At 43.0% G+C, this 25,910-nt stretch overlaps 2 protein-coding genes across 3 annotated transcripts in view; one reads left to right on the top strand and one right to left on the bottom strand.

Annotated features, from left to right (window-relative positions):
- The first annotated feature begins 87 nt into the window (after positions 1-87).
- MAST2 (microtubule associated serine/threonine kinase 2) overlaps positions 88-25,910 on the top strand; it is a 172,939-nt gene continuing 147,116 nt past the window's right edge. Inside the window, exons 1-2 of the mRNA XM_028733609.2 lie at positions 88-198; positions 4,718-4,781. Of these exons, the coding sequence (XP_028589442.2) occupies positions 4,779-4,781 (3 nt within the window). The 5' untranslated portion in view covers positions 88-198; positions 4,718-4,778. The remainder of the gene's footprint in view (positions 199-4,717; positions 4,782-25,910) is intronic.
- On the bottom strand, positions 6,103-25,200 carry LOC114599069 (riboflavin-binding protein-like). 2 transcript variants are annotated; one of them, XM_077928778.1, is made up of 6 exons: positions 25,074-25,200; positions 24,807-24,966; positions 18,889-18,988; positions 13,162-13,290; positions 7,799-7,910; positions 6,103-6,503 (listed from the first exon to the last, which is right to left on the bottom strand). In XM_077928778.1, the coding sequence occupies exons 2-6, from the start codon at positions 24,946-24,948 to the stop codon at positions 6,258-6,260; spliced, it is 729 nt and encodes a 242-aa protein (XP_077784904.1). In that variant the 5' UTR covers positions 24,949-24,966; positions 25,074-25,200; the 3' UTR covers positions 6,103-6,257. The 2 variants fall into 2 exon arrangements, with proteins under 2 accessions (XP_077784904.1, XP_028589461.2); XM_028733628.2 differs by having other exon boundaries at positions 24,807-24,978; positions 25,074-25,140.

Raw genomic sequence — 25,910 nt, 5'->3', positions numbered from 1 at the left:
CATCCATTTGTTAGCGAGGCAGGATGAGCCTCGCAAAGCCGGGCTCGCTGCTGCCGCTGCCCGCCCTTCAGCCGCAGGAATGTGGGCGGCGGGGCGGCCTCCCTACTGGCTGGGACCGGGAAAGCTGAGTGACAGCCATCAAATCAGGAGCAGCAGCCCGAGGCGTTTTTTTATGGTCGTGGTGCTGAAAGTCATGGGGTAGGGTTACTCTGCCCTCCCCAAGTCCAAGATATCCCATAATAGCAGAACAGTAGCGTGGGCGGGGCGAGGGGGGGCGATTGCCCGCGGCACACATTTCTGAGGGGCGCAACCAGGTGCCCCCCATGACACCATTGTTAAGTCCCATGCCTCGCCCACTCAGCTTCAGAGCAGAGTTCTGCCTCATTTTGTCAACCCCTTTCTCTATCTTAAAATGAGAGCTCTTTTTGGACACCAAAGAATCCCCGTGTTTCTCAAGGGATGTTAGCTTTGCCCCCACCCCCTTTATTTTTGGCCTTCCCATTCTCCTAGCATTTGGTATGCATTTTTCCTGTGGTACGCTTGCCTGAGAACAATGCACACACCAATATATTGTCTGCATATACTGCACCGCAAGTGGCAATCCTTATTTTTCTTCATTGTGGAATTGGTGCTGCTTGTGCACGTGCTCACACATTTTTCTCATGTTCCACATGTCACCATCATAATGCCAGCCCATACTACTATTTATTTTTTTTACATTTAGTCTGGATTTCCACTTGCAGAAAATTCAGGAAGTAAAAACATATGATATATCTGCAGTTACCAATGGTGCGAAAGTTCAGTGGTTTGGGGGGTGTATGTGGATGATTTGTCATGCTTTCACCTCACCTGATTCCTGTGGCTAACTATGCACCTTGACTGGAGTGAGTGAGCATTGTTTGCTGTTACACCTGGCAGTAATACTACTTCAGTCATGATACACCAGACCTACTGCCAAGCAATCTGGTCACTTCAGGAGTCATGATGCTGAAGAGAAGAAACATTTGCATTTTTAAAATGAAAAATGAGATAAATTTGTATACTGTATAATTTAACCTATTTAGAAGACAGGGCTTGCAGGAAAATGGCAGCTCTTGAAAGCCTTACAAGTGTTAAGAGAGGGTAAAGTTCCCTTACTTATAATGGCTTCAACTTCGTACTTGAAATAATGTTGCACCACTGTTTCTATAGTTGGCCTCTGTCCTAACTAGCAAATACAAACATTATATTTAGAAATGCACTCTTATATACTGAAATACTATTAGATTAAGATTTATTTTTTCACACGTCACCACAGATGTTCATATCACTTGGACATATTATCAGACAGTGCTGTTTAATAGAGAGATCAGGAACTTGTGGCTCTCCAGATTTTGTTGGACAACAGTTCCCATAATATCTTACCATTGGCCATGCTGGCTGGGGCTAGGTGAGGTTCAAAATCATCTGGAAGGCCACAGATTCCCCCGCCCCTGGTTTAAAGTAAGTGGTTTAACCAGTTTTGAAATGCACAAGATCACGCTCCTTTGAAATGCACATGGATCAATTGCAATAGAGTCTGATTGCAACTGTTTGAAACTTGACTCTCAAGGTTTTGATAACCTAACACCACGTTTACAGTTCCTGGGGTTTGATAATGGAGACCACAAATCATCCCAGTACTGTAGGAGGGAATCCTTAACATTTCTCCAAGTAATACAACAGGAGGTGGATGCTTCCAGCAGGGGGCACAACTGTAACATGTTTTAAATACAGTGATTAATATAGGAGGAGGGTTAACAATTGTGGACGTGGCCCGTAATAAAATTTGCTTCCATTATTAAGGTTTTGTAACTAATCTACTAAAAAAAACCTATTCCAATTATTTAGCTTTGTAGCATAATGGGTCAGAATACCGGGGACAATGTCACAGCAGAATAGAAGGGGTGGGGACTCTTCTGTTTAGTTCCCACCTAGTATGAGGTTCATACGACAGGATTTATAAAATTGATCAGTGCAAAAACATACCAGGTGAATGACAGGCTGCACCTAATGCAGTTTTTTGCCCCAGATTTACATGCTGATACCAGAAACACTTTTACTATTCATTTATAACAATTTTTGCTTAACAATTCCTGCCTTTAAATCCTTTGCTTTCCCTCTTCTGAAAATTTTACTTATTGGAATGTTCAATATTTCTCTCACTAATTTTCTCAAAGGGACATAGGCAACTTTGGGGAAACGCATTTCTCTTAAAGCATACAATGATTTTCCGGTGACTGCATTTGTTTAGAATTTGAGTCACCAGTAAAAAGATTTGCTGATGTACTGAGGTTTCCAGATTGCCTCTCTGAAATTAAAGTTCTCAAAAGTTGCAGACTATACAGAAAACGTAGCTCCATGTTTTACATTTTGAAGTTTTCTGTGCAGGGGTGACCAGCTTCTTTGTTGTTGGGAGCTACTGTCACACACAAGTGTATTTTGCCACACACACTGACTCCATCACATGTTATCAAGCAATAAGAGGGGTTTGCAGTTGCAAGCTCATGGCTGGGGCACCCCAAACAAGGAGAGATGTAGCATTACAATGTGGATACTTTCTTTGTTAGAATGTTTTAAGAACAACTTTAGTTTCGGTCAAAAAGCTTTTTACCATACCTTTATTTGGCAGAATTGCCAGAAGATAAATAAATTGATTTGGAAACCAAGTGGCCTATGACTTGGTTAATAGCCATCCCTGATAAAATTATTAAAGACTGAAAGAACAGTGAGTGTTTCTGATTTCTGCAGCAATGTTACATAGGCTGCATCTACTAAAATTATATCTTTTACAGAAGGAGTGGGGAACCTGTGGCCCTCCAGATGTTGTTGGTCTACAACTCCCATCATTCCTGATCTTTGGCTATGCAGGTTGGTGTCGATGAGAGTTGGAGTCTAGCAGCATCTGGAAGCTGCAGATTCCCTATCCCCGTTATAGAGAATCTGGGGTGGGGCATTACTGTCAGGACAAGAACAGTGAAATGGGATATGTCTAACCCAACGCTAAAACTGCACATGGGAGCATAATTGTACAACAAAACTACAGAGGGAAAGGAGGCTCCACGTGCAGCTTTTCCAGCTCCAGTAGGACTGTGACATAAAAGCTGTGCTCGCCAGAGCCCCTACAAAATCTTCCTCCTATGTTATAGGAGTTTTACATTTGATATGTATAGCTGAGAACAGTGTTGTTTAAACTCTTAAGCCTGGATACAATCCACTGAGGCAGCTTGTTTTTATGAGTAAACATCCCGAGCGCTGCTTGTAAAACCTCAGTGTTACATTATGCTAGTTAAAGTACATTTCATTTCCCCCTTGGGGACAATCACCTTCTTGAGAAGGAAAATGGCTTAACAAGGAAATTAACTCTAGAGTCTGTGTAATTAATTGATCACAGCTGTGTTGAGTGAGAGGAGACTCAAAAGCTTAATTTGCCAAGGATTCAATGTGTCCGTTCCAGAGTTGGGGTAAACCAGGGACACAGCAGGGCTCAGGAGTTAAAGGGTGTGGTCCCCCACTGCAAGAGCTGCAGAGGAGTGAAAGAAAAATATATATGTACACACACATATTTCTCTTCTCAGGATTCACGCTGCTTGTAACTGTAGTAACTGTTTAGTCAGCACACACAAAAAGGAGAGGAAACTGTACTGATTCGTTGGGGAAACAATCAAAATCCACAATTGAGCAATGCCTTCACTGGGACCAGCTTTAGTGTCACAAAATAGCTAGCAAGATTTGACAGAAGTTTTGTCAATGTTTCCCTCAGAACAAAAATATTTCCTCCAATAGTTAAGAGCCAGTTATTTCATTATGGCCATCAGTTGAAGCTACTAAACCCGGTTCCACAGACCTGTAGTTCTAAGTATTGCCTGTAACGTGTAAGGTGACCTTATGAGAAATGGTTGAGGGAACTGAGCATGTTTAGCCTGGTCCAGAGGAGACTGAGAGGAGATATGATAGCCATCTTCAAATATCTAAAGGGTATCATGGAGGATGGAGAAGACTTGTTTTCTCCTGGTTCAGAGACTAGGACCTGGACCAATTGATTCAAGTTACAAGAAAGGAGATTCCAACTAAACATCAGGAAGAACTTTGTGACAGTAAGAGCTGTTTGCCTGTGGGAAAAGACTGCTACCAGAGGTTGTGGGCTCTCCTTCACTGGAGGTTTTTAAGCAGTGGTTGGATGGCCACCTGTCATGTATGATCTAGTTAAGATTCCTGCATTGCAGGGGGGTGGACTAGATAGGGTCCCTTCCAACTCTACAATTCTTTAAATCTATGGCAAGAGGGCCCACCAGAGGACACTGGCCAGGGCCTTCTCAAACCTGGAGCAAGCACTGGCTACTACTAGGGCATTCTTTGCCCACTCTGGTCCCTCCTAACAGTAGCAGGCTCCTGTATAGTATCCTGAGTTCTGTTAACTCTCATATCAATTACTGAAAATCCTGGGGATGATCAGGTAGATCCCAATATTAATTCTGGAGCAGGAAGGTTTTTAGAAGACACCCAGCAGGTTCAAAAATTGTCCATGGTCAAAGCTAGAGAGACCCGATATCCTTTTTCACAAATATTAATAGAGGTGCATGTAACACTGGGCTTCTCATATTGCCTTTTGGAAGGGTACTGTTACCTAAGGTTTTTGACTTATTTCATGCTTAGTTAAGTCTTCAATTGCTCTTCTACTTCCTTGTTTTTATCTAAGGAACTAGAGGGCCATCATTACTTCATCCATTCCACCCCTTGCAGACCTAAGAGCAGCCATTATGGTAATGTTGAATTCCACACTCATTTTTTCCTGGTTTTCTCCCTCCCTCCCTTCTGTATCCTTATCCTTATTATTATTATTTACAATTATTTTCACTGCTTATGTCCTTCTATTGTGAAAAATGACAATATAACATTTTTTAAACTATGTTAGTCAGAGGTCATGTTTTGTAAGTTGTTAATAGTGCTGGGAATTTAGCTCTTGGGGGTCATCATCATCAACACCCAACAAACTGCAGTTCCCAGGGGTCTTTGGGATAAATGTATGGTGTGGGTTTGACTTCAGTTGTTGCTAAGTATCTAATCAATGAAGGCAAGCAGAACTCCAGAGTTCAAAACAAGTGACATATGCCAAAGGTAACAGGCAGGAATTGTTAAAACTGCCGATATCTCCAGCCTGGAGCTTTATCCCACTTCCTTTTGTAGGGCTGCTAAGAGGCTGAGACCAGATTAGTGAAGAGTGCAGTTAGGTCTGGTTGCCATGGAAACCCGCTCAGTACAGATACAGCTAAACAGAGCTGGAAGTGGATTCTGAAAGAACCTAATAATACAATTCTGCAATTCATTAGGATTTGCAGGTGCACTGCTTCCTTGCTCACTTGTGTATTCATTAACTAGCTTTGTAATTCTATTATGCACTGTGGATGTAAATGAGTGAAGGGATTAAGCCAGCAGCTGATTTATGTTGCCTTTCAGCATGATGTAACCTTGTATCCCGATGTTGTTGGACTTCAGCTTCCATATCCCCAGCCAGCTGGGGTCAGAGATGATGGGAGTTAGAAGTCCAACAACATCTGTGGACCCTAGGCTGAAGAACACTGATGAAGTGGCCTACTCTCCCAAATGGAGAGGGCAGGACGAACTGAAATAATCACACTAGAGTCAGCACCCAACTAGCTACAGCAGTGGCTTCAGCAACTATCTACAGCAGTCAACATGGTGCCCTCCAAATGTTGTTGGACTACATCTTTTATCACCCCAGGCAGTCAGTAATGATGGGAGTTGTAGTCCAGCAACATCTAGACAATTCAAAGTGTTATCACAAATGAAGCCCTAAATGACTCAGGCCCTCCCATGCCATTTTGCCCGCACTCTGAGATCTGGTGAAAAGGCCCCTTTGTGGATCCTGACATTGACTGATGATGTACAACAGAGTCTTTTCTGTGCCAGCCCCCTGTGATGGAACTCTCTCCTGTGGAGGTTTGTTTGACTCCCTCTCCTTTTAGCTTTTGCCACCAAGTGAAGGCCATTTTCTTGAGGTAGGCTTTCGGTTAGCCATGGCATTTTTAATGGTGGTTGATGCTTTTATTATCTGCCACACTGTTTACTTTTCAGGCTTTTAATTTTTTTAAGCTATTTTAATTGTTCAGTCACTTTATTGTATTTTTTTGTGTGTGGCTGATGGCCACCTTGAGTATTGTTTTAATAGTGGAAAGGTGCTACATGCATCACTTTAAAACCTAAAGAAACCCTGGCACTTAGAATGTCTCCACACCTTCGTCTTTCGGCTCCTTCAGCTTCTTTATTTTGTCCAACTTGAGGCGACAGAACTGCTCTTCATCACTTCTGCTGCTACTGCTACTATTACCGGTGGCCCTCTCCTCCAAGAGCTTGACGACCTTGCTATCCATCTCATCCATTTGCAGGCACAGGCAGGGGGAGTCACTTACCTTCAGTGAATCTCCCCACATGCTCTCGCACATGTCTGTCCCATTGCCATACATCTAGGAGTCAGAGAAACAAAACTGTCTAAATTTACGACATCCAATGCAATAGACACAAAATGAAATGGCTCTTGATGACACACAAGCTTTGCAAAATTGGGCCACATGTTCCTCCTGCTCTAGATCTTTCTACTACGGCATGCTTGGAAAAGCTTGGTCCAAGATTAACAACAGCCCATGTAGGGCACATAGCACTCGCCCTCCACTGCTCCTTTCTGCCATTTGTACAAATGGGGGGGGGGGGGGGAGCAGCTGATTGCTTTACTGTATGAGCTAAAAGCAATGGAAATAAAGAGACAAATCCTTTTCCCTCAGTGCGCTGTCCAGCTTTATTCCTTTTGGATCTTAGTCACTTTTATTTTCAGCTGTGAGCCAACTCAAACAGAAATCTCAATTTTCTTTGCTTCCACAAGAACATAGGAAGCTGGCTTATACAGTGTTTCCATCTTGCCCATTTTTTAAACCTGCTCTGACTGGCAATTGCTCTCTAGGCCAGGGGTCAACAAACTTTTTCAGCAGGGGGCCGGTCCACTATCCCTCAGACCTTGTCGGGGGCTGGACTATATTTTGAAAAAAAATAATGAACGAATTCCTATGCCCCACAAATAACCCAGAGATGCGTTTTAAATAAAAACACACATTCTACTCATGTAAAAACACCAGGCAGGCCACACAAATAACCCAGAGATGCATTTTAAATAAAAGGACACATTCTACTCATGTAAAAACACGCTGATTCCGATTTTGAAGGCGATTAGGCTGGATTTGGCCCCCGGGCCTTAGTTTGCCTACCCATGTCCTGGCTCTCAGAGGTTTTTCCTATCACTAGTTAGCCTGATCCTTTTAACCAGGAACTGAAGTATGGACATTTTTGCATGTGAAGCATGGTCGCATCCACACCATACATTTAAAGCACACTTTAAATAAAGAATCGTGGGGACCGTAGTTTACCCCTCACATAATTTTGATTCTCACCACCCTTAAACTACAATTCCCAAGATTCTTTGGGGGAAGCCATGTTCTTTAAGTGTATGGTGTGGATGTCACCCAAGTCATCTCCAGCTGAGATACACGGCCCCTTTCCATCTTGCCAAATGTTAATCTTTACTACTCTACTACTGTGCACAAGTTCTACTAAAGGACATTGGAATACCGGTGGGGTTTGAGTAGGTGAGTTTTTTCTTGTTGAAGGAACATCTACTAGACTAGATCCCTGGTGTTAAATGCAGAGCTATATGTAGCCTTCTGGCTCCTTCACATAGGTGCACTGTTTGTGGATCATTATGATACACTACCTCGTGGTAGGGGATGCACGCGTTCTTACAGTGGTTTTCTCCTTTTTCATCAATTGCCCAGTCTGTCAGCCAGTTGCTAACACAAGTGAAGTCATTTTTACAAGCTTCATACCTGCAAGGTAAAGAAAGCATAGATGACTGATTTATGTGCCATCTCTCATAAATCAACACAGAGGAAGGTGTGTAGGCTGGGCTGATAGCATTTGCTTCCATTCCATTAACTCAAAGCTGTTGCATCACACTGTTGACTCATGCTAAGTTTGTGGTTTACTAAGACCCCTAGATTGTTTTCACATGTACCACTGGAAAGCCAGGTGTCCCCCATCTTATATCTGTGCATCTGGTTCTCCCTGCCTAAGTGTAAAACCTTGTGTAGTCACTTGTGAGAACCAGTGTGGTGTAGTGGTTAAGAGCAGTAGTCTCATAATCTGGGGAACCGGGTTTGCGTCTCCGCTCCTCCACATGCAGCTGCTGGGTGACCTTGGGCTAGTCACACTTCTTTGAAGTCTCTCAGCCCCACTCACCTCACAGAGAGTTTGTTGTGGGGGAGGAAGGGAAAGGAGAATGTTAGCCGCTTTGAGGCTCCTTAAAGGGAGTGAAAGGCGGGATATCAAATCCAAACTCCTCCTCCTCTTCTTCTTCTTTTTGTATGGTGAATGTGAATGTGGAAAATTTGTAAATGTGAAAATTATAAACAAAATATAGAACATTGTATTTGTTCCTATTGAAATTCATTTTGTTAGTTTGGGCCCAGTTCTCCAATCTGTTAAGGTCAGTAACAGGGTCCTACACACCTCACACACACAATCCCTCTCCTTTCTACCTCTCATTTCCAGCTCAGTAAATGCCAGCTGATCTAACAGTAGAAGTGAATGAGCCTGTATTCCTCACAGCGTTGTGGCATCCCACTTTAGTGCAACCTTATCCCCTTAAAAAAAGATTATAAAGATGATGGTGGAGTCTCCTTTCATGGAGGTTTTTAAGCAGAGGTTGGATGGCCATCTGTCATGGATGCTTTAGCTGAGATTCCTGCATTGCAGGGGGTTGGACTAGATGACCCTTGGGTCCCTTCCAACTCTAAGATTCTATGATTCTATGTGACTGTTGTGCTAAAAGTTCAGTTGTTTCCACTAAAACAGCATCAATAGGAAGTATGTGAAAGTAGTGACATCACCAAGAAGCAAATTTAAGTCTGTGCATTGCCCGAGTAGCCGAGCACTGCAGTACTATAAATGTTGGATTAAAAAACACCTAGAACATTTGTGATCTGAAAAGTAACGTTTGGGTGGTAGGGAAGCTATGGGCCACGCAAAACTCATAACAGATGCTGTGTGATCCTTAGTGTTTTGATGGTGTGAACTGCCCTGAATGCAAGATCACATATGACCATCCTGATACCCACAAGAGCACAAATCACCTTGAATACAGACTAAAATTCCTGTCTGCAGGGGCCCTCAGTAACAGGAGACCAGCTCCTTTGACCTTGTTTTCAGCTAGAAAATGCTTAAAGAATAACATGTTTGCATAAACTGGACTTTGAAGCATGAGTTCTTGTTTGGCAAGAGATGGTATCTAAATTTTAACAGAATTAAGCACATTTCTTTCTTATGTACTCAACATATTACAGTGGTACCTCGGGTTAAGAACTTAATTCGTTCTGGAGGTCCGTTCTTAACCTGAAACTGTTCTTAACCTGATGTACCACTTTAGCTAATGGGACCTCCCGCTGCCGCTGCACCGCGATTTCTGTTCTCATCCTGAAGCAAACTTCTTAACCCGAGGTACTATTTCTGGGTTAGCAGAGTCTGTAACCTGAAGCGTATGTAACCTGAAGCATCTTTAACCCGAGGTACCACTGTAATAGTTTACAAATACCAGGTCAATAAGTTCGTATTTGGCTTTAGTCACACCATTTATATGAATGCAATCTGTGCTTAAAAATAAAGACGTGATATGAACACACTTTTAAAATTCTGTGTCTTTTATAGCATGTTTTTTTCAAAAGCTGACACTGTATGATGGTTATGTTGCCATGGAAATTAATGAAAAAATATGTTTGAGTCATAATAGCACTAGCAACATTGGCTCCCCTCCTCCTTTAATCTTTTGCCAGCCTTTTTAGCCTGTATCTTGTAGAAGTTTGCCTTGGCAAATCTCAAGCAACCCCCCTAACTTCTGACAGGGATCAAAGAGTCCATTTTGTATAATCACATTAATAATATAAATAAGAAGCATGCCTTAGTTTAAATGTGGTTAGCGGAAAGATTAGTTCCTCTCAGTAAGGTAATAGTTTTAAAATTAATATTGTTTAAAGAGGTTAATTACAAATTAATCTTAAAGAACTACAAATTAAAAGGGGACAGCGACATAAAAACTACCTTAGATCATGGTTTGCTAGAATCTATTGTTTAAAATGCTATAAAGGCATCTCTTCAGTTTATTATTCCTGTCTGGTCATGAAAATATATAAATAGAAACTCCAAGAGCTGCAGGCTCCTATGAGCATCTCAATTGACTCTTTGGGGCAATTTTTAGCAGATGTAGTAAGGTTTTGAAATTAAGATTAGCTCCTAAATGTAACATTTTAATTTCTTACAGGTATAAAAATCTGCCTATAAGCAGTGCCTGCGATAATGTGCTAATGCCAGGGTGAACGTTCATCTTCTCAAAGCAGGTTTGCTATTTAGATGTGACTTGTGTGACGACTTTGAAATTTACACTGCAGCTTTAAAGCAGAGATGGGGAAGCTGTGGGCCTCCAGAAGTTGTTGAACTCCAGCTCCCGTCAGCCTAGCCAGCAAGGGCAGATGTGGTTGGACTCCAGCTTCCCCACCTTTTCTCTAAAGCCACTGAGAAAGCAAGAAAATAAGTTGCCACACTTCTTTCTTCTTTGGCCTCTCTGTCTGTGTCTCCACTGCTTGCTGCATGGCCTGCTCTTGAGAGCTGGCGGTGGGCAGAGTAGGTGAAAGGACTAACAAAGGAAAGGACAAAAGAAGTCTCTATTGCTTCTCTGTGTTGCAGCCTGGCAATATTGCTTGTGACATGTGTGTCATTGCTGAATTTTGTATTGCCTAAAGTTCCGCTTTTCAAGGCTATGTACTGTCAACACAAGTAGGGATGATATAACTCCTGTTCTGATTAATATTCTAGCTCAGTTTTTTTAAAGGACATTTCAACAATTACAGACAAAGGGAGAGAAGGTTAAAGGAAAGGAGAAGGCAGCATGTCCCTGATCCTTTTCTCAAGTGGGAACAGCATCAGAGACTAATCGCCTGCTCCCTTCCACAACCCTCACCATAGGTAATATAATGACTTGTCTTTCATTTCCAGCTCAGAGCGACAGGATAGTGAATTAGCAGCACACTTTCTCTTTCCCCAGTGCTTCTTTGAAGGCTTGGGCAGGGCAGGATATGCACACAGCTGTCTCTTCCTTCTGCAGCTCCTTCCCCTTCTCAAGAGCTCTCAAGAGCATTGGCTTTCCAGGATGGTTATTTTGCAGCTGTGATCGTCAGATCCAACAGGGAACTACTTTAATTACTGTACAGGAGGGGGATATGTCACAAGCACAGCTTCTCCTTTCATTCTAGCACTAGGACAGGAAAAGCCCTGCTTAATCTCTGCCTGGTCAAACTATTGAAAAGTCTGGAGGCCCACCTTGTACTGGATCTGACAAACTTACTTCCATGCTGCCAACAAAAGATAAAATAGTCACTAGATTGCAGCCCACTAGAATGCATTCACACTCAGAAGTTAGTCCCATTTATTTCAGTTGGATTTACTTCCAAATAAGAGTGTAGAAAAGTAGAGACTTTATCAATTACTTGGTTTGCCTTTTACTTTTTTTTAAGTGCTTTATGATGACCCAGCTTTAAAGTATGGAGAAAAGGATATCTGGAGAAAAACCATATGGTGTACAGTGTCAAAGAAATGAAATAATAACACAAAAGCAATGTACTTTCCCAAAGTATGATTCACCAGAGAGATCTGTTTTCATTTAAAACAAATCCTTATGTCAGTGCTGAGAATTATTAAATGTGTCAAGTTCACCATTTCCTCTGTAATTGTCCAAGGACTCTTTGGCAGGTGGGTTGGAAAGGGAAGCTACCCCTAAGGGCTCTCCAAAGTCCACATATATACTGAAAAATGAGCTTTTGGTGCAGGAAATTCCAAGCCATTAGAAAGAAAGAAGAAAGCTTGAAGTAAGATTCCTTATGTCCCTTAAAGTCAAGTTCTTGTTTCTTCTGAACACTGTGAAAATTACCCTTTACAACAAAGGTACAGAGGATTTTGAAATAAGGATCTCGATGTGGGGAATGGGGATATCCTTAGCAGCCATGCAGTATGTTAAACAGATTCTACTGTCTATATAACAAAAGAGTTCTGCAGATTCCGCCTTGGGTATACAGGAGAAGTAGAAACATTGTTCAAAGCTTTCCCAGCATATAGCTTGAAGTAGACTCATTTGTGGGTCAATAACTTGAGCACCCTAGGTCAAATCCAGCAGTTTGAAGACTGCTACGTGGTCCCCCAGTTGTCAACCTAGAGGTTAAAGTGTTGTGGATAAGTGGTATCTGGGGTGCCAGAGCAGGGTTAGAAGTGCTGCTCACTATTCCTCACTCTCTTTTCAAAGTGTTCCTCAGTGAATTAGATGGTGGCCAGAGATAGGTGCAATATATTGTCCATAGTGTGAGGAACTACTAATACTTTAGCATTTGGGAACAAGTCTGCTCAAATGAACACCACCCCCAGAGAGCAGACATCAATCCAGAAAGCTGCATCTAAGGTCTTGAACATGCCCCGTGGGATTTGTAACTCTGTTATTTGAACAGAAGTCTATCAGCAACCTCTGCTTCTTGTCAAGAAACAGAAGTTCAAATCTCCACTGTACATGTGGAGCTTGTTGTGTGGTTCTCTAGATTATTGCAAGATGTTCAGGAATTTTGTCATCAGTTCTACAGAGCTGAAGTGTTGTAGAATAAAGTTGTCCATCAGTAGAACTGGCATGTGTGTTGTATTGTTTGCCTTTATCTTAAAATAAGGGGCATGTTGTAAAACAGGCACAGGGATGTAATGGGGTGGTGGGAATGTCAGGGTTGTGTTCAAAATAGCGCTAAGGCGAATGTTCTGTCAGTGCAAGGTTTTGTGCACACCCGATTCAAAGTGTTAGTACTAGCATACAAAGCCCTAAATATCTTGGGACCCAAGAATCAAGAGTGCCTGCTTCAATATCAACCACACTGAGGTGTGTCTGTCACCCTAATTGTTAACTGTCAAGAGGAATTTTATAACTTCCCTGTTTACCTGGGCATTTTATGGCTGAAATATACTGTTTTATTAAAATGAGAAGCATAACCCCCAACTTACCAGTCATCACAGAAGTTTTGGCACATGGGAACAGACACAATAGCAGCTGCGTAGTGGGGATGTGCCCAATGTGCAATATCTGGTGAACACCTGTAAAAGCATTCTATCTTCTTCAAATAGCTCTGACATCTGTTGCATTAGAAATAACCATTGTTATTACATGAAAAACAACTAGCATTGCATATGTGGCTGCCTCTATGCTCTAATAATAATAAATAATAATAATAATAATAATAATAATAATAATAATAATAATAATAATAATAATAATAATAATATTTATTTATACCCCGCCCTCCCCAGCCAAGGCCGGGCTCATGTGGGGGATACCCACATGACCTGAAGGTGCTGCTGTGCAATGCCAGGTCAATGATTCATAAGACCACTGCCATCCATGACTTGATCATGGATGGAGGACTTGACCTGGCATGTGTGACAGAGACTTGGTTGGATGAAGCAGATGGGCCTGTCCTTGCCGCTGCTTGTCCACCAGGTTTCTCTTACGCACAGCAACCCAGGTCATGTGGGCGGGGAGGGGGGGTTGCAGTGATTTTTAGGAAGTCATTAGTTTGCACCAGGCGTCCTATTGGGAAGACCCAGTTTTCCGAGTGCATGTTCTGGAAGTTGGGCAATAGGGGCAGTACAGGATTCCTACTGGTGTACCGACCTCCCCGCTGCACCAAGGATTCCCTGCCCGAGCTGCTTCAGGTCGTGGCGGATGTCCTCCTGGAGACACCTAGCTTGGTTGTCCTAGGGGATTTTAACATCCATGCCGACACGACCTTACAAGGGGCTGCTCGGGACTTCGTGGAAAGCATGGCCTCCATGGGGCTGTCCCTGAATAAGTCTGGCCCAACCCATAGCCGCGGACATGCCTTGGACCTGGTGTTTACCTCTATGGATGTTGGTGATCTGACACTAAGTAAAAGCGAAACGAAAGAAGTGCCATGGTCAGATCACTTCCTGGTGCAACTGGACTTCTCTGCGACCCATCCCCTCTGCAGGGAGGTGGGACCAATTCGGATGGTCCGCCCCCGCCACTTAATGGATCCAAATGGTTTCCAGAGAGTGGTAGGGGATGCTTTATCCCATGTTGATGGCCTTTCAGCCGATTCCCTGGTGGCCCGCTGGAATGCGGAGTTAACCAGGGCTATTGACTGTTTGGCTCCAAAGCGCCCTCTCCGATTGCATGGAGCCCGGAGAGCCCCGTGGTTCTCCACGGATCTGAGGGCAATGAAACAATCGTTGAGACGGCTAGAGCGCCGGTGGCGGATAACCCATTCCGAATCTGACCGGACACAGGTTAGAGCTCAACGTCGAGCCTACCAAGTGGCGATAGCGACGGCGAAGAAGACCTTCTTCGCCGCCTCTATTGCATCTGCAGAAAACAGCAGCAGGAGACTTTTTCAGGTGGTTCACAATTTAGCGGAACCACCTGCGACATCTGGGCCCAGTATGGGCCACATGATCTCCTGCAATGATTTTGCAAAGTTTTTTGCAGATAAAATCGCTCAGATTTGGGAAGAAGTAGACTCCACCGTGGGAGCAGAGCCAGGGCGGGAGAGTGCTAGAGTCCTGTCTAGTCAAGTTGTGTGGGATCAATTCCAACCTGTTACCTCCGAGGATGTGGACAGGCTGCTTGGACGAGTGAAGCCAACCACCTGCCTCCTGGATCCTTGCCCATCCTGGCTTATAAAAGCTAGCCGGGAAGGACTGGGCGATGGGCTTCGTGGAGTGGTGAATGCTTCCCTCCGTGAGGGAGCCTTCCCAGACCCGCTGAAAGAGGCGGTTATTAAACCGCTTCTTAAAAAACCATCTTTAGATGCGGCCACGATGGCCAATTATCGCCCAGTCTCAAATCTTCCATTCTTGGGCAAGGTGATTGAGCGAGTGGTTGCTGAACAACTCCAGGCACGCCTGGAAGAAGCGGACCATTTGGATCCCTTCCAGTCGGGATTCAGGCCTCATCATGGGACTGAAACTGCCTTGGTCGCACTGGTTGATGATCTCCGGCGGGCTAGGGACAAAGGTGAGAGCTGTTTCCTAGTTCTGCTGGATCTCTCAGCGGCGTTTGATACCATCGACCATAACATCCTTCTGAACCGTCTTGAGGGGCTGGGAGCTGGGGGCACTGTCATACAGTGGTTCCGCTCCTTCCTCCTGGGCCGTGTTCAGAAAGTGGTGGTGGGGGATGAGTGTTCAGACCCCTGGGCCCTCACTTGTGGGGTGCCTCAGGGCTCTGTCCTCTCCCCCATGCTTTTCAACATTTACATGCAGCCACTGGGAGAGATCATCAGGAGGTTTGGGCTGGGTGTTCATCAGTATGCGGATGATACCCAGCTCTACCTCTCTTTTAAATCAGAACCAGTGAAGGCAGTGAAGGTCCTGTGTGAGTGCCTGGAGGCGGTTGGAGGATGGATGGCGGCTAACAGATTGAGGTTGAATCCCGACAAGACAGAAGTACTGTTTTTGGGGGACAGGAGGCGGGCAGGTGTGGAGGATTCCCTGGTCCTGAATGGGGTAACTGTGCCCCTGAAGGACCAGGTGCGCAGCCTGGGAGTCATTTTGGACTCACAGCTGTCCATGGAGGCACAGGTCAAATCTGTATCCAGGGCAGCTGTTTACCAGCTCCATCTGGTACGTAGGCTGAGACCCTATCTGCCTGCGGACTGTCTCGCCAGAGTGGTACATGCTCTGGTTATCTCCCGCTTGGACTACTGCAATGCGCTCTACGTGGGGCTACCTTTGAAGGTGACCCGGAAACTACAACTAATCCAGAATGCGGCAGCTAGACTGGTGACTGGGTGCGGCCGCCGAGACCATATAACACCGGTCTTGAAAGACCTACATTGGCTCCCAGTAAGTTTCCGAGCACAATTCAAAGTGTTGGTGTTGACCTTTAAAGCCCTAAACGGCCTTGGTCCAGTATACCTGAAGGAGCGTCTCCACCCCCATCGTTCTGCCCGGACACTGAGGTCCAGCTCCGAGGGCCTTCTGGCGGTTCCCTCACTACGAGAGGTCAAGTTACAGGGAACCAGGCAGAGGGCCTTCTCGGTAGTGGCGCCCGTCCTGTGGAACGCCCTCCCATCAGATGTCAAAGTGATAAACAACTACCTGACATTCAGAAGACATCTGAAGGCAGCCCTGTTCAGGGAAGTTTTTAATATGTGACATTTTAGTGTATTTTTTATCTTTGTTGGAAGCCGCCCAGAGTGGCTGGGGAAACCCAGCCAGATGGGCGGGGTACAAATAATAAATTATTATTATTATTATTATTACTCATGGCGGCTAACAAGCAATAATAAAAACAAGTTGAATGAATACAACTTAAAAACAAGATTAAAATACAACATTAAAATATTGAAACATTAAAATATTAAAATGCAGCCTCATCACAGGAGGAGAAAGGAAAAAGAAAGGGGGGGGGAAATCAAATTGGCTCCAAGCCAAAGGCCAGGTGGAACAACTCTGTCTTACAGGCCTTGCGGAAAGAAATCAGATCCTGCAGGGCCCCTGGTCTCAAGAGACAGAGCATTCCACCAGGCCGGAGCCAGTGTTGGAAAGGCCCTGGCTCTGGTTGAGGCTAATCTAACTTCCTTAGGGCCTGGGACCACTAGGGTGTTGCTATTTATGGACCTTGAGGCTCTCCGTGGGGCATACCGGGAGAGGCGGTCCCGTAGGTATGAGGGTCCTAGGCTGAGATCTAAGAGATCAGCCTGCATTTTTCCAAAGAACTTTATTGGAATGCAACACTTTAGGCTAGACTAGGGTACCAAGGCAAAATTATTTATTATTTTTATTATTCATTTCATTTCTATACCGCTTTATAGTTTAAAGAAAAAATCTCAAAGCGGTTTACAATAAAATTAGAGTTCTGCCGTTCAGCCCCTTGCACTCACATATTTCAAGACCTGCATGTATTTATGGTATACAATACACAGGAGAATAATGTGCCATTACATTATCCTAACACCTTTGACTTCCTCCACTTAAATGGTCAGACACTCTGTAATAGAACTTATTTGGTTAAGGAACACATACTATCCACAGGCATCTGTTCCACTTCTATGGCGATTCTGCCATTGTGCCTTATCAGGCAAGTATTATTTCCAACAAGGGACGCGGGTGGCGCTGTGGGTAAAACCACAGTGCCTAGGACTTGCCGATCGTATGGTCGGCCGTTCGAATCCCCGCGGCGGGGTGAGCTCCCGTCTTTCGGTCCCAGCTCCTGCCCACCTAGCAGTTCGAAAGCACCCTTAAGTGCAAGTAGATAAATAGGTACCGCTTTATAGTGGGAAGGTAAACGGCGTTACCGTGCGCTGCGCTGGTGCTGGCTCACCAGAGCAGCTTCGTCACGCTGGCCACGTGACCCGGAAGTGTCTCCGGACAGCGCTGGCCCCCGGCCTCTTGAGTGAGATGGGCGCACAACCCTAGAGTCTGTCAAGACTGGCCCATACGGGCAGGGGTACCTTTAAAAGGTAAAGGTAAAGGTACCCCTGCCCGTACGGGCCAGTCTTGACAGACTCTGGGGTTGTGCGCCCATCTCACTCAAGAGGCCATGGGCCAGCACTGTCCGGAGACACTTCCGGGTCACTTGGCCAGCGTGACAAAGCTGCATCTGGCGAGCCAGCGCAGCACACGGAAACGCCGTTTACCTTCCCGCCAGTAAGCGGTCCCTATTTATCTACTTGCACCTGGGGGTGCTTTCGAACTGCTAGGTTGGCAGGCGCTGGGACCAAGCAACGGGAGCGCACCCCGCCGCGGGGATTCGAACCGCCGACCTTTTGATCAGCAAGCCCTAGGCGCTGAGGCTTTTACCCACAGCGCCACCCGCGTCCCCGACAGGGGTACCTTTACCTTTACCTTTATTATTTCCAACAGTCTTGCAGTGTTCAGTGTTCCTACTTAGGGTTTCAGCCAGCCAGCTTTGTCCTTTCCCAGGATACTCTATTCCATTTCACCTTCCCCCTCAGTTTTCAAACCTCCATCCCAAACAATAGTTGGTCAACATTCCTAAGAGCTATTGAACTTTTGCAAACTTCAGGGATCCTCAAGCCTCTAAATATTTCCCTCTGGTGCATGGATAGTAACATTTTGTCTACACAAGGGTCCACATTTGAAGAATAGGTTTTACTTAAATAATGAGTTTTACTCAAAATAGGCTCACTTAATTAATGACCTAACTTAGTCATACTTATTAGTTTTAATAGATCTGTCCTGATTAAAATTTAGTTGAATGCCACTCTGAGTTTGCTAGGATGATGGGGGTACTTGTGACCATGTACTCTACAAAAATAAATAGGTTTGATGCAAAAATGCTTTTTATTCTGCGGTGAGCCTCTACCTTTATGTATTTTTAAAGTTTTAAAATGCATACAATAAACTCTTCACCTGTGTATACCTGCTGTGCACTGATAATCCAATATATTAAAGTCAATGAAATGTAAGTGTTTCGTCAAAAAAGAGGAGATGCTTCTGGCATATGGAAGTAGGGGTTCCAATTTTTTTCCTGCAATGGCTCCTGTTTTCAACAGTTCAACTGCACAACTGAACCCAATGCATTTCTGCACGCAATGCTACTGTTAAAGGTACACAAGCCATACCCCCCCAAAAGGGCAGCAGCCTTATACTGTGCTTTTCACAAAGTTATGCTTCATTCAAGAACCCGTGAATGAAGGAAAAAAATTGAATGCACTTGGAGAAAAAGAACAAGGGCAAGTCACTTACAATTTACTGTTATTGCCACATCGGTTCCAATAGGTGGTATTTACTTTAATCACTGGTGAATCAGCTAGTTCCTTTGTAATGTCTTCAGAGCAACAAGAGGCTGTAGGGAATTAAAAACAAATGTATCTCATTCTGAAGGTTTACTTTGTAACATAATCACAACTTTGAAGACATAGAATTTTGTCAAGTCCCCACAGTGGTCCCTTAGTTAAAAATGGGAAGTGAGTTCCGTCATTATTTTTCATGTGCTTTTGTAAAATGAAAAACATGCTACTAAAAACTGTTGACTATTTGCAGTATGGTAGCGCTGCAGATAGCTTGCTGGGGAGATCATGCATTAAAAATGAAAAGGACTCAAAAATAACTTAAACAAGGTTTTAATAAGAAAAACAAAAACTCCATTTACACTAAATACATTAACAACCAAACCAGACCCAACCACCAACCCAAACCCCAGGGTAATGGGAGAGCTAGGTGCTGCTCCTTATATACTAAACCCAAATGCTGACACACCTTAATCAAATACAACTCAGCAGCACCTGCTATGTTTCACAGCTTTAAAGTTGGGTCTCGTTATCTTGCTCTGGCCCTTGCTCTGGCCCCTTTAAGATATACACATCGAGTGGAACAATGATGAACCTTTACATTTAAAGAAACCATTCAACATTTCCCCTGCGGTTCATCATTGTGGAACAAAAACAGAAAGCATACTTTGTACATGTTTTTCATGTGTAACCTTTGGAAGTGCTTTTGTAAAAATGTCCGCAATTTGACTGTCACCAGGAACATATTCAAATACAACCATTTCATCAGCAATTAGTTGCTTTACAAATTCTAAACGTAACCTTAAGACTCTAGTGCGCTGCGTATTGGTCTCTGAGCACAGGATAGCAAGTCCACTCTGGGAATCAAGGTAAACTTTTACTGGTAGTGTTACTTGCATCTGTAGGTCTGCAAACACTTGCAGATACCATTCTACATCACGAGTGGCCTGAACGCATGCACATAATTCACTTTCTGTTGTGGAGAGACAAATAATGGTTTGTGTTTGGGACTTCCATTCAAATGGACAACCGTTATAACAAAACACCATACCAGACACACCCCTGCAATTATTTTGTTCCATTGCATGAGATGCATCGCAGAAAATTTCAAAACCTTTGTCAATACATGTTGTAAACTGCAACCTATAATGTTCGGTATGTTTAAGGTACATTACCACTCTCTTAAGAGCAGAGAAACATTGTGTAGTAGGCTTTTCCACAAATTTTGCCAGAAAGTGAAAAGCATAAGTTATATCTGGTCTTGAGATTCTTTGAATGAAATTTAGCTTGCCTATAGCAGAACGATACAAAGTTTTGTTAGGAAATGGCTTGTCTTCACCTGTAAAGGTGAAACCACACACCATAGGTGTTTCCTTCCCATTTGCATTTTCTAAACATAGCATTTCAACAAGATCATCAATTTTTGCAGTTTGATGAACCAGAAAAGATCCATTTTTGCCTTTCTCAATTTGCATGGATAAGTAATTTTTAGCTATGCCTAATTCCACTACATCAAATTTCTTCTGTAACTGTGATACCACCTGTTCATATTCCTGTTTAGTTTTTGTAGAAATTAATACGTCATCTACATACACACATATTTTTGTTACAGAGTTTGCCCTTTCCTTTATGAACACACAATTGTCTGCCTTTCCTTGTGAAAAACCAATATCCAGCAATTCTTTTGCTAAAGTTTGGTGCCAATTCCTTCCACTTTGGTGCAGACCATAAAGGGATTTGTTTAATTTGCATACCAAACCTTCAGCGGCGTCTATGCCTTCAGGAACACGCATAAAAATTTGTTCTTTTAAATCTGCAAACAAATATGCAGTTTTTATATCTAGGTGATAAACGGAATGTCCACGCTGTGATGCATCTTTTAACAAAAGCTTAACTGTTTCATATTTTACGCTTGGTGAATAACACAAATCATAATCTTCGCCTGGAATTTGTTGAAAACCCCTAGCAACTAATCTTGCTTTGTACCTTACAACTTCATTTTTGTCATTCGTTTTAACTCTATAAACCCATTTCGAATCAATAAGTCTCATATCTGGGGTTTGTGGTACAAGAGACCAAGTGTTATGCTCTTTTAAAGAAGCTATCTCGGAGTTCATAGCTTTATACCAATTTGCAGCTTGTTGCTTAGGTAATTTCTGAACATCACTGTAGCTTTTTGGCTCAAAAACTACCTTATTGGCATACACAGTATTAAAATGTTCATCTGCAAATCGTTGTGGCTTCTGTCTCTTTCTATCTGAACGTCTCAGTCCAGAAGGAGAGTCAGACTTCTCAGACTTAATGGGACTAAGTAAACCACTAGTTTCAGGTTGTAAATCATTGTCAGATTGAAGAGGTGCCTGTAGGCTAAGCTCACGGTCAGAAAACTCAAGAGAATCTGACCTCCCCTCGGGTGCCTGTGACTTTAAATCATCAAACAATTTATCAGACTCAACAGGCTTTTTGTCTTTTCCCATTAATTCAGAAGCACTATTTCCTGCTGCTTCTTCTGCTGTTTCTTCCTCTTCTTCCTCAGTATTATCTATACCATCAGTATCTTGGAAGACAGCAACTCCATTCCAATTTACAGTTTGTATCATGCTTCTGGTAATATGAAATTTGCCAGTTGCTGGTATGTAAATTCTGTACGCCCCCTGCTGGTAGCCCATTAATTTTCCCTGGACACTACGTTCACCCAATTTTTGCTTAGCAGGATAATGCATAATTACATCTGAACCCCAAATGCGGAGGTATTTCAGATTAGGGCGTTTTTTAAACAGTTTCTCATAGGGGGTGACATCTAAACCAGTATGATAACTGCGATTTCTAACGTAACAAAATGCATTAAGTGCTTCAGCCCAAAAGTCTTTGGGCAGATTAGCATCATGCAGATACGTTTTAACCCCTGCCTGTAGGTCACGCTGCACAACTTCAACAAGCCCATTTTGCCAGGGACTTCGGGGGCAAGATAACTCATGAGTAGTCCCCTGCGCTTCCAGGAATTTCTCAAAATCCTCAGAAACAAATTCCCCGCCCCGGTCAGAAAATAGGTTCTTAATTGGTTTGTTAAAGTGCGTTTTTACCCAGTTGCAAAAAACTTTATACTTTTCAAATGCTTGGGACTTCTCAGCTATTGCATAAGTCCAACAGTATCTACTATACTGGTCTATCAGAGTAAGCCAGTACTTAGAACCTCCTAATGATGGTGGGAGTGGCCCAACTAAATCACAATGTACACGCTCAAATGGTTCAGTTACTTTCCTATCTGAGCACCTACCCTTGCGTGCAACCTTAATCTTATTCTTGCAACAGGATAGACATTGCATAAAGAATTTACATGGTTTTAAGTTGAGGCCATTAACGATATTCTTTGTCTTAATTACATCAGCAAAATTCAGGTGTCCCAGAATTCTGTGCGCCTCATGGACACACCCGGAATGAGGCCTTACATTCCTCAACCCCTGGCTTGACTGTGCTGCTCTGCAATTTATAGGCGATTGGGAGTAGGTGCGAAAATACAGTCTATATAAACCATCAGAGTCCCGGGCATATAATAAACGTTTGTTCCCATCAAAAAACTCACACATTGATTTTAAGAAACGCACAGTTATGCCTTGACGAGCAAAGCACCTTACTGACAATAAATTGTCCACTGACGGGCAGTAAATGCAGTTTGCTATTGTAATGTTTAAAGAGTCAAGTTTAACAGTACCTCTGCCAAGCGACTGCAAGACTTGTGAATTGGCTAAATGTACATTACCAATTTCCTCTTCGAAAGAAATAAACAAGCTTCGATCATTGCAGATGTGCTGAGATGCTCCAGAGTCTATAATAAAAGACTTCCACTTGGCATCTTTAATTCTTTTACGATTTGTAGTCCAAGCATGAAAAGCTCGCGGCTCGTTTCTGTCTTTACTATACGATGTCTGCTGTTGGGCTGACAACCGTGACTGACGAACAGAAACAGACTTGGGAGTACTTTGCTTTCTTTTGGCTCTGCAGTCCTTTGCAAAATGTCCTTGCTTATTGCAGAACCAACAACGCTTTGCAGCTTTAAATGCAGTTGTATCACCACAGGTTTGCATATGGCGTTCCTCATTCTTTCTGGAAATAGGAGTGCTTATGGCACAAGCCTCCCTTCTATCCAACTCGCCCATTAATCTTGCCGTTACCCCTTCCACAGTTAATTGTGCTGGTGGAACAGCAGATATCTGGCTAGCTATACCATCAAAGTCCTCATTAAGGGAACAAAGGATGATAAAAACATACTGAATATCAGGTATCACCATGTCCCTTCGAATTAATTCGCCGCGTATTGCCTCCAGACGTCTCAAGTGTGCTGCCAAATCACCACCAGGCTGCAACTTCGTCTGGTACAACTGCTTGAAAAACGACAATGCAGATGCTGACTCTTTTCTAACATGCACTGCTGCAAGACTGTCCCACATTTCTTTGGCAGTTTTCTTATTTCTTATATAGACTACTTGCTGGTCGCTGACTGCCAAATTAATTATCGCCCTGGCTTTTGCATCTCCTTTCGACCAAGCATTAGTTACAGGGTCAGGAGGGTCATCAGTTACATAGGTCCATACTTCTCTAGAGGTCAAAAGCGCCTCCACCCGAAAAGACCATAAACTATAGTTCTCATCTGTTAGCTGTGGGAAGACCAGAGCCTTCTCAGCTTCAGGAACCCGGTCAACCATTCTGGAACTCTTCCAGACCCACAAAAACTATGCTAACAGGAGAAGGAGTTTTCAAACCTTTCTCAGAGTCCAAAAATATGCAGTCATCCACTCAGCAGCTGGGCCCATAACCAAAGATGTTGGCTATTTGCAGTATGGTAGCGCTGCAGATAGCTTGCTGGGGAGATCATGCATTAAAAATGAAAAGGACTCAAAAATAACTTAAACAAGGTTTTAATAAGAAAAACAAAAACTCCATTTACACTAAATACATTAACAACCAAACCAGACCCAACCACCAACCCAAACCCCAGGGTAATGGGAGAGCTAGGTGCTGCTCCTTATATACTAAACCCAAATGCTGACACACCTTAATCAAATACAACTCAGCAGCACCTGCTATGTTTCACAGCTTTAAAGTTGGGTCTCGTTATCTTGCTCTGGCCCTTGCTCTGGCCCCTTTAAGATATACACATCGAGTGGAACAATGATGAACCTTTACATTTAAAGAAACCATTCAACAAAAACATGTTTTAAAACCAAAAGAATACTGGGAAGTTAAAATTTACAAAGGAAATATCTTAATTAAATACTTCAAAATCAAATTTGATATTGGAAATGATAATTTAACATTATACAGATTTAAAATTATACAGTAATGCAGATTTATTTTCATGCAAAAGAATGTGAGCTTCATTCCTTCAGTGCACTTATCATCTCTATATTAAAAAAAAAGACTTGGGGGGGGACCCTTTGGAAATCATGAACATAAGCCGAAATTGTTGATACTGACAAATTCATAAAGACAGTTCTTACCCCACTCCACCCAGTGCATGCCCCATTTAGAAGCAAAACCCTGATGCATAAAGCTCAGGCATAAACAGGATATCACACATTGTTAATTACAACAACCTAACATCATTCCTGGAGCAAGCGATAATAAGATTTCAACATGTGGGCCAAAACACACACATTCACTAAAATCCAATTGATGCAAATAACCAATTGGGCAGCTGACTTTTCTTGTGCTGTTGGATATATTGGTTATATATTGATATATCAATATAAAAACTTAACTTTAATAAATTCTTCAGGGCATCAAATTAATATGGGTGGCATCAGAGCTTGTTAGTTAATGTAAAGGCTAACTTAAATAGTTTTGCAAATATTTCACAGATTTCACGGGACTTACATTTGGAATATAGGGTGCATTCGTGCAAGTTATTCTCCTGGCTGGGTCTTTGCTTGTGAGCTGCTCCTTCCAGACATTGCCTCTTTCCACTGATTGACACTGCTGAGATAGCGAAGAACAGGAGCACTGAAAACCTTAGCATATTCTCGTTGCCGTTGTCTTTTTAATAGCCCTGTATGGAAATAGTACATTATGGTCAAAGAATCTGGGGAGGGTGGAGAGCAAGCTCCATGAAATTTTCAGAAATAAATGTAGGGCATAACACACCTCTTTTGCTTCTTTCGTCTCTGAGATAGGCTGGAACACAAAATGCTGCTGCTCTTTCTTTCCTCTCTCTATATATGCATTGCCCGTCAGCAGTAACCCATAGTTTGTTTGCCAAGAAAAGTTCCCTGACCCTTTGCAAAGCTAACAGACTTATCTCGGGGTCAGTTGAAGCAAAGGCATAATAACTTAGTTTAGGCATAGTTTAGGATCCTGTCTCCAACAGTAGTCTGCCAGAAGACTCTAGAACAGATTGCACAATGTGACCCAATGCTGCTCAGGGAAGATAAATTGAAGTTCAAGGCTCAGAAGCAGCTAGGCCATATTGTACAACACATTAACCTAAGAAGTTAGAGCAGGACCTTTATAGAAGCGATACTGAGGCCATGGAATGCCTAGCTAATTTTTGGCATGTCTGGTCAAGGGCTATGCGATTCATTGAGTAAGTTGGAAGTCAATGGGTGCCATTATTATTTTTTGTTATTTTGTATAGGCTTCATTGTATGATTTTTGGGGGGTTTCATTGTTTGATTTAAGTGATGTTTATTCCTCACTTGTGCTGCTTTGAGCTTGTGGAAAAACAGCATAAACATATTTTAAGTCAGTTTTTTGCCTTGACAGATGCTTAAGAACACACACCCTTTTTAAACATATGGATGCTAAAAGCCTGATTTTGCAGCCCTAGCCAGATAGCAAAACCAGGAGATTTATCAAGCCAATGGTAGTCTGCTCTTGACTCAAGTTATGCAGGCCTGTTATGGGAAGCTGTCTGATACTGAATCAGACCATTGGTACATCCAATTCATCTGGAGTGACTGGCAGTAGCTTTCCAGGATTCCA

This window comes from Podarcis muralis, chromosome 5 (genome assembly GCF_964188315.1).
Source record: "Podarcis muralis chromosome 5, rPodMur119.hap1.1, whole genome shotgun sequence".
NCBI classification, from domain to species: Eukaryota; Metazoa; Chordata; class Lepidosauria; order Squamata; family Lacertidae; genus Podarcis; species Podarcis muralis.
The sequence above is the reverse complement of the archived record's forward strand: the minus strand, read 5'-3'. Positions and strand labels throughout refer to the sequence as shown.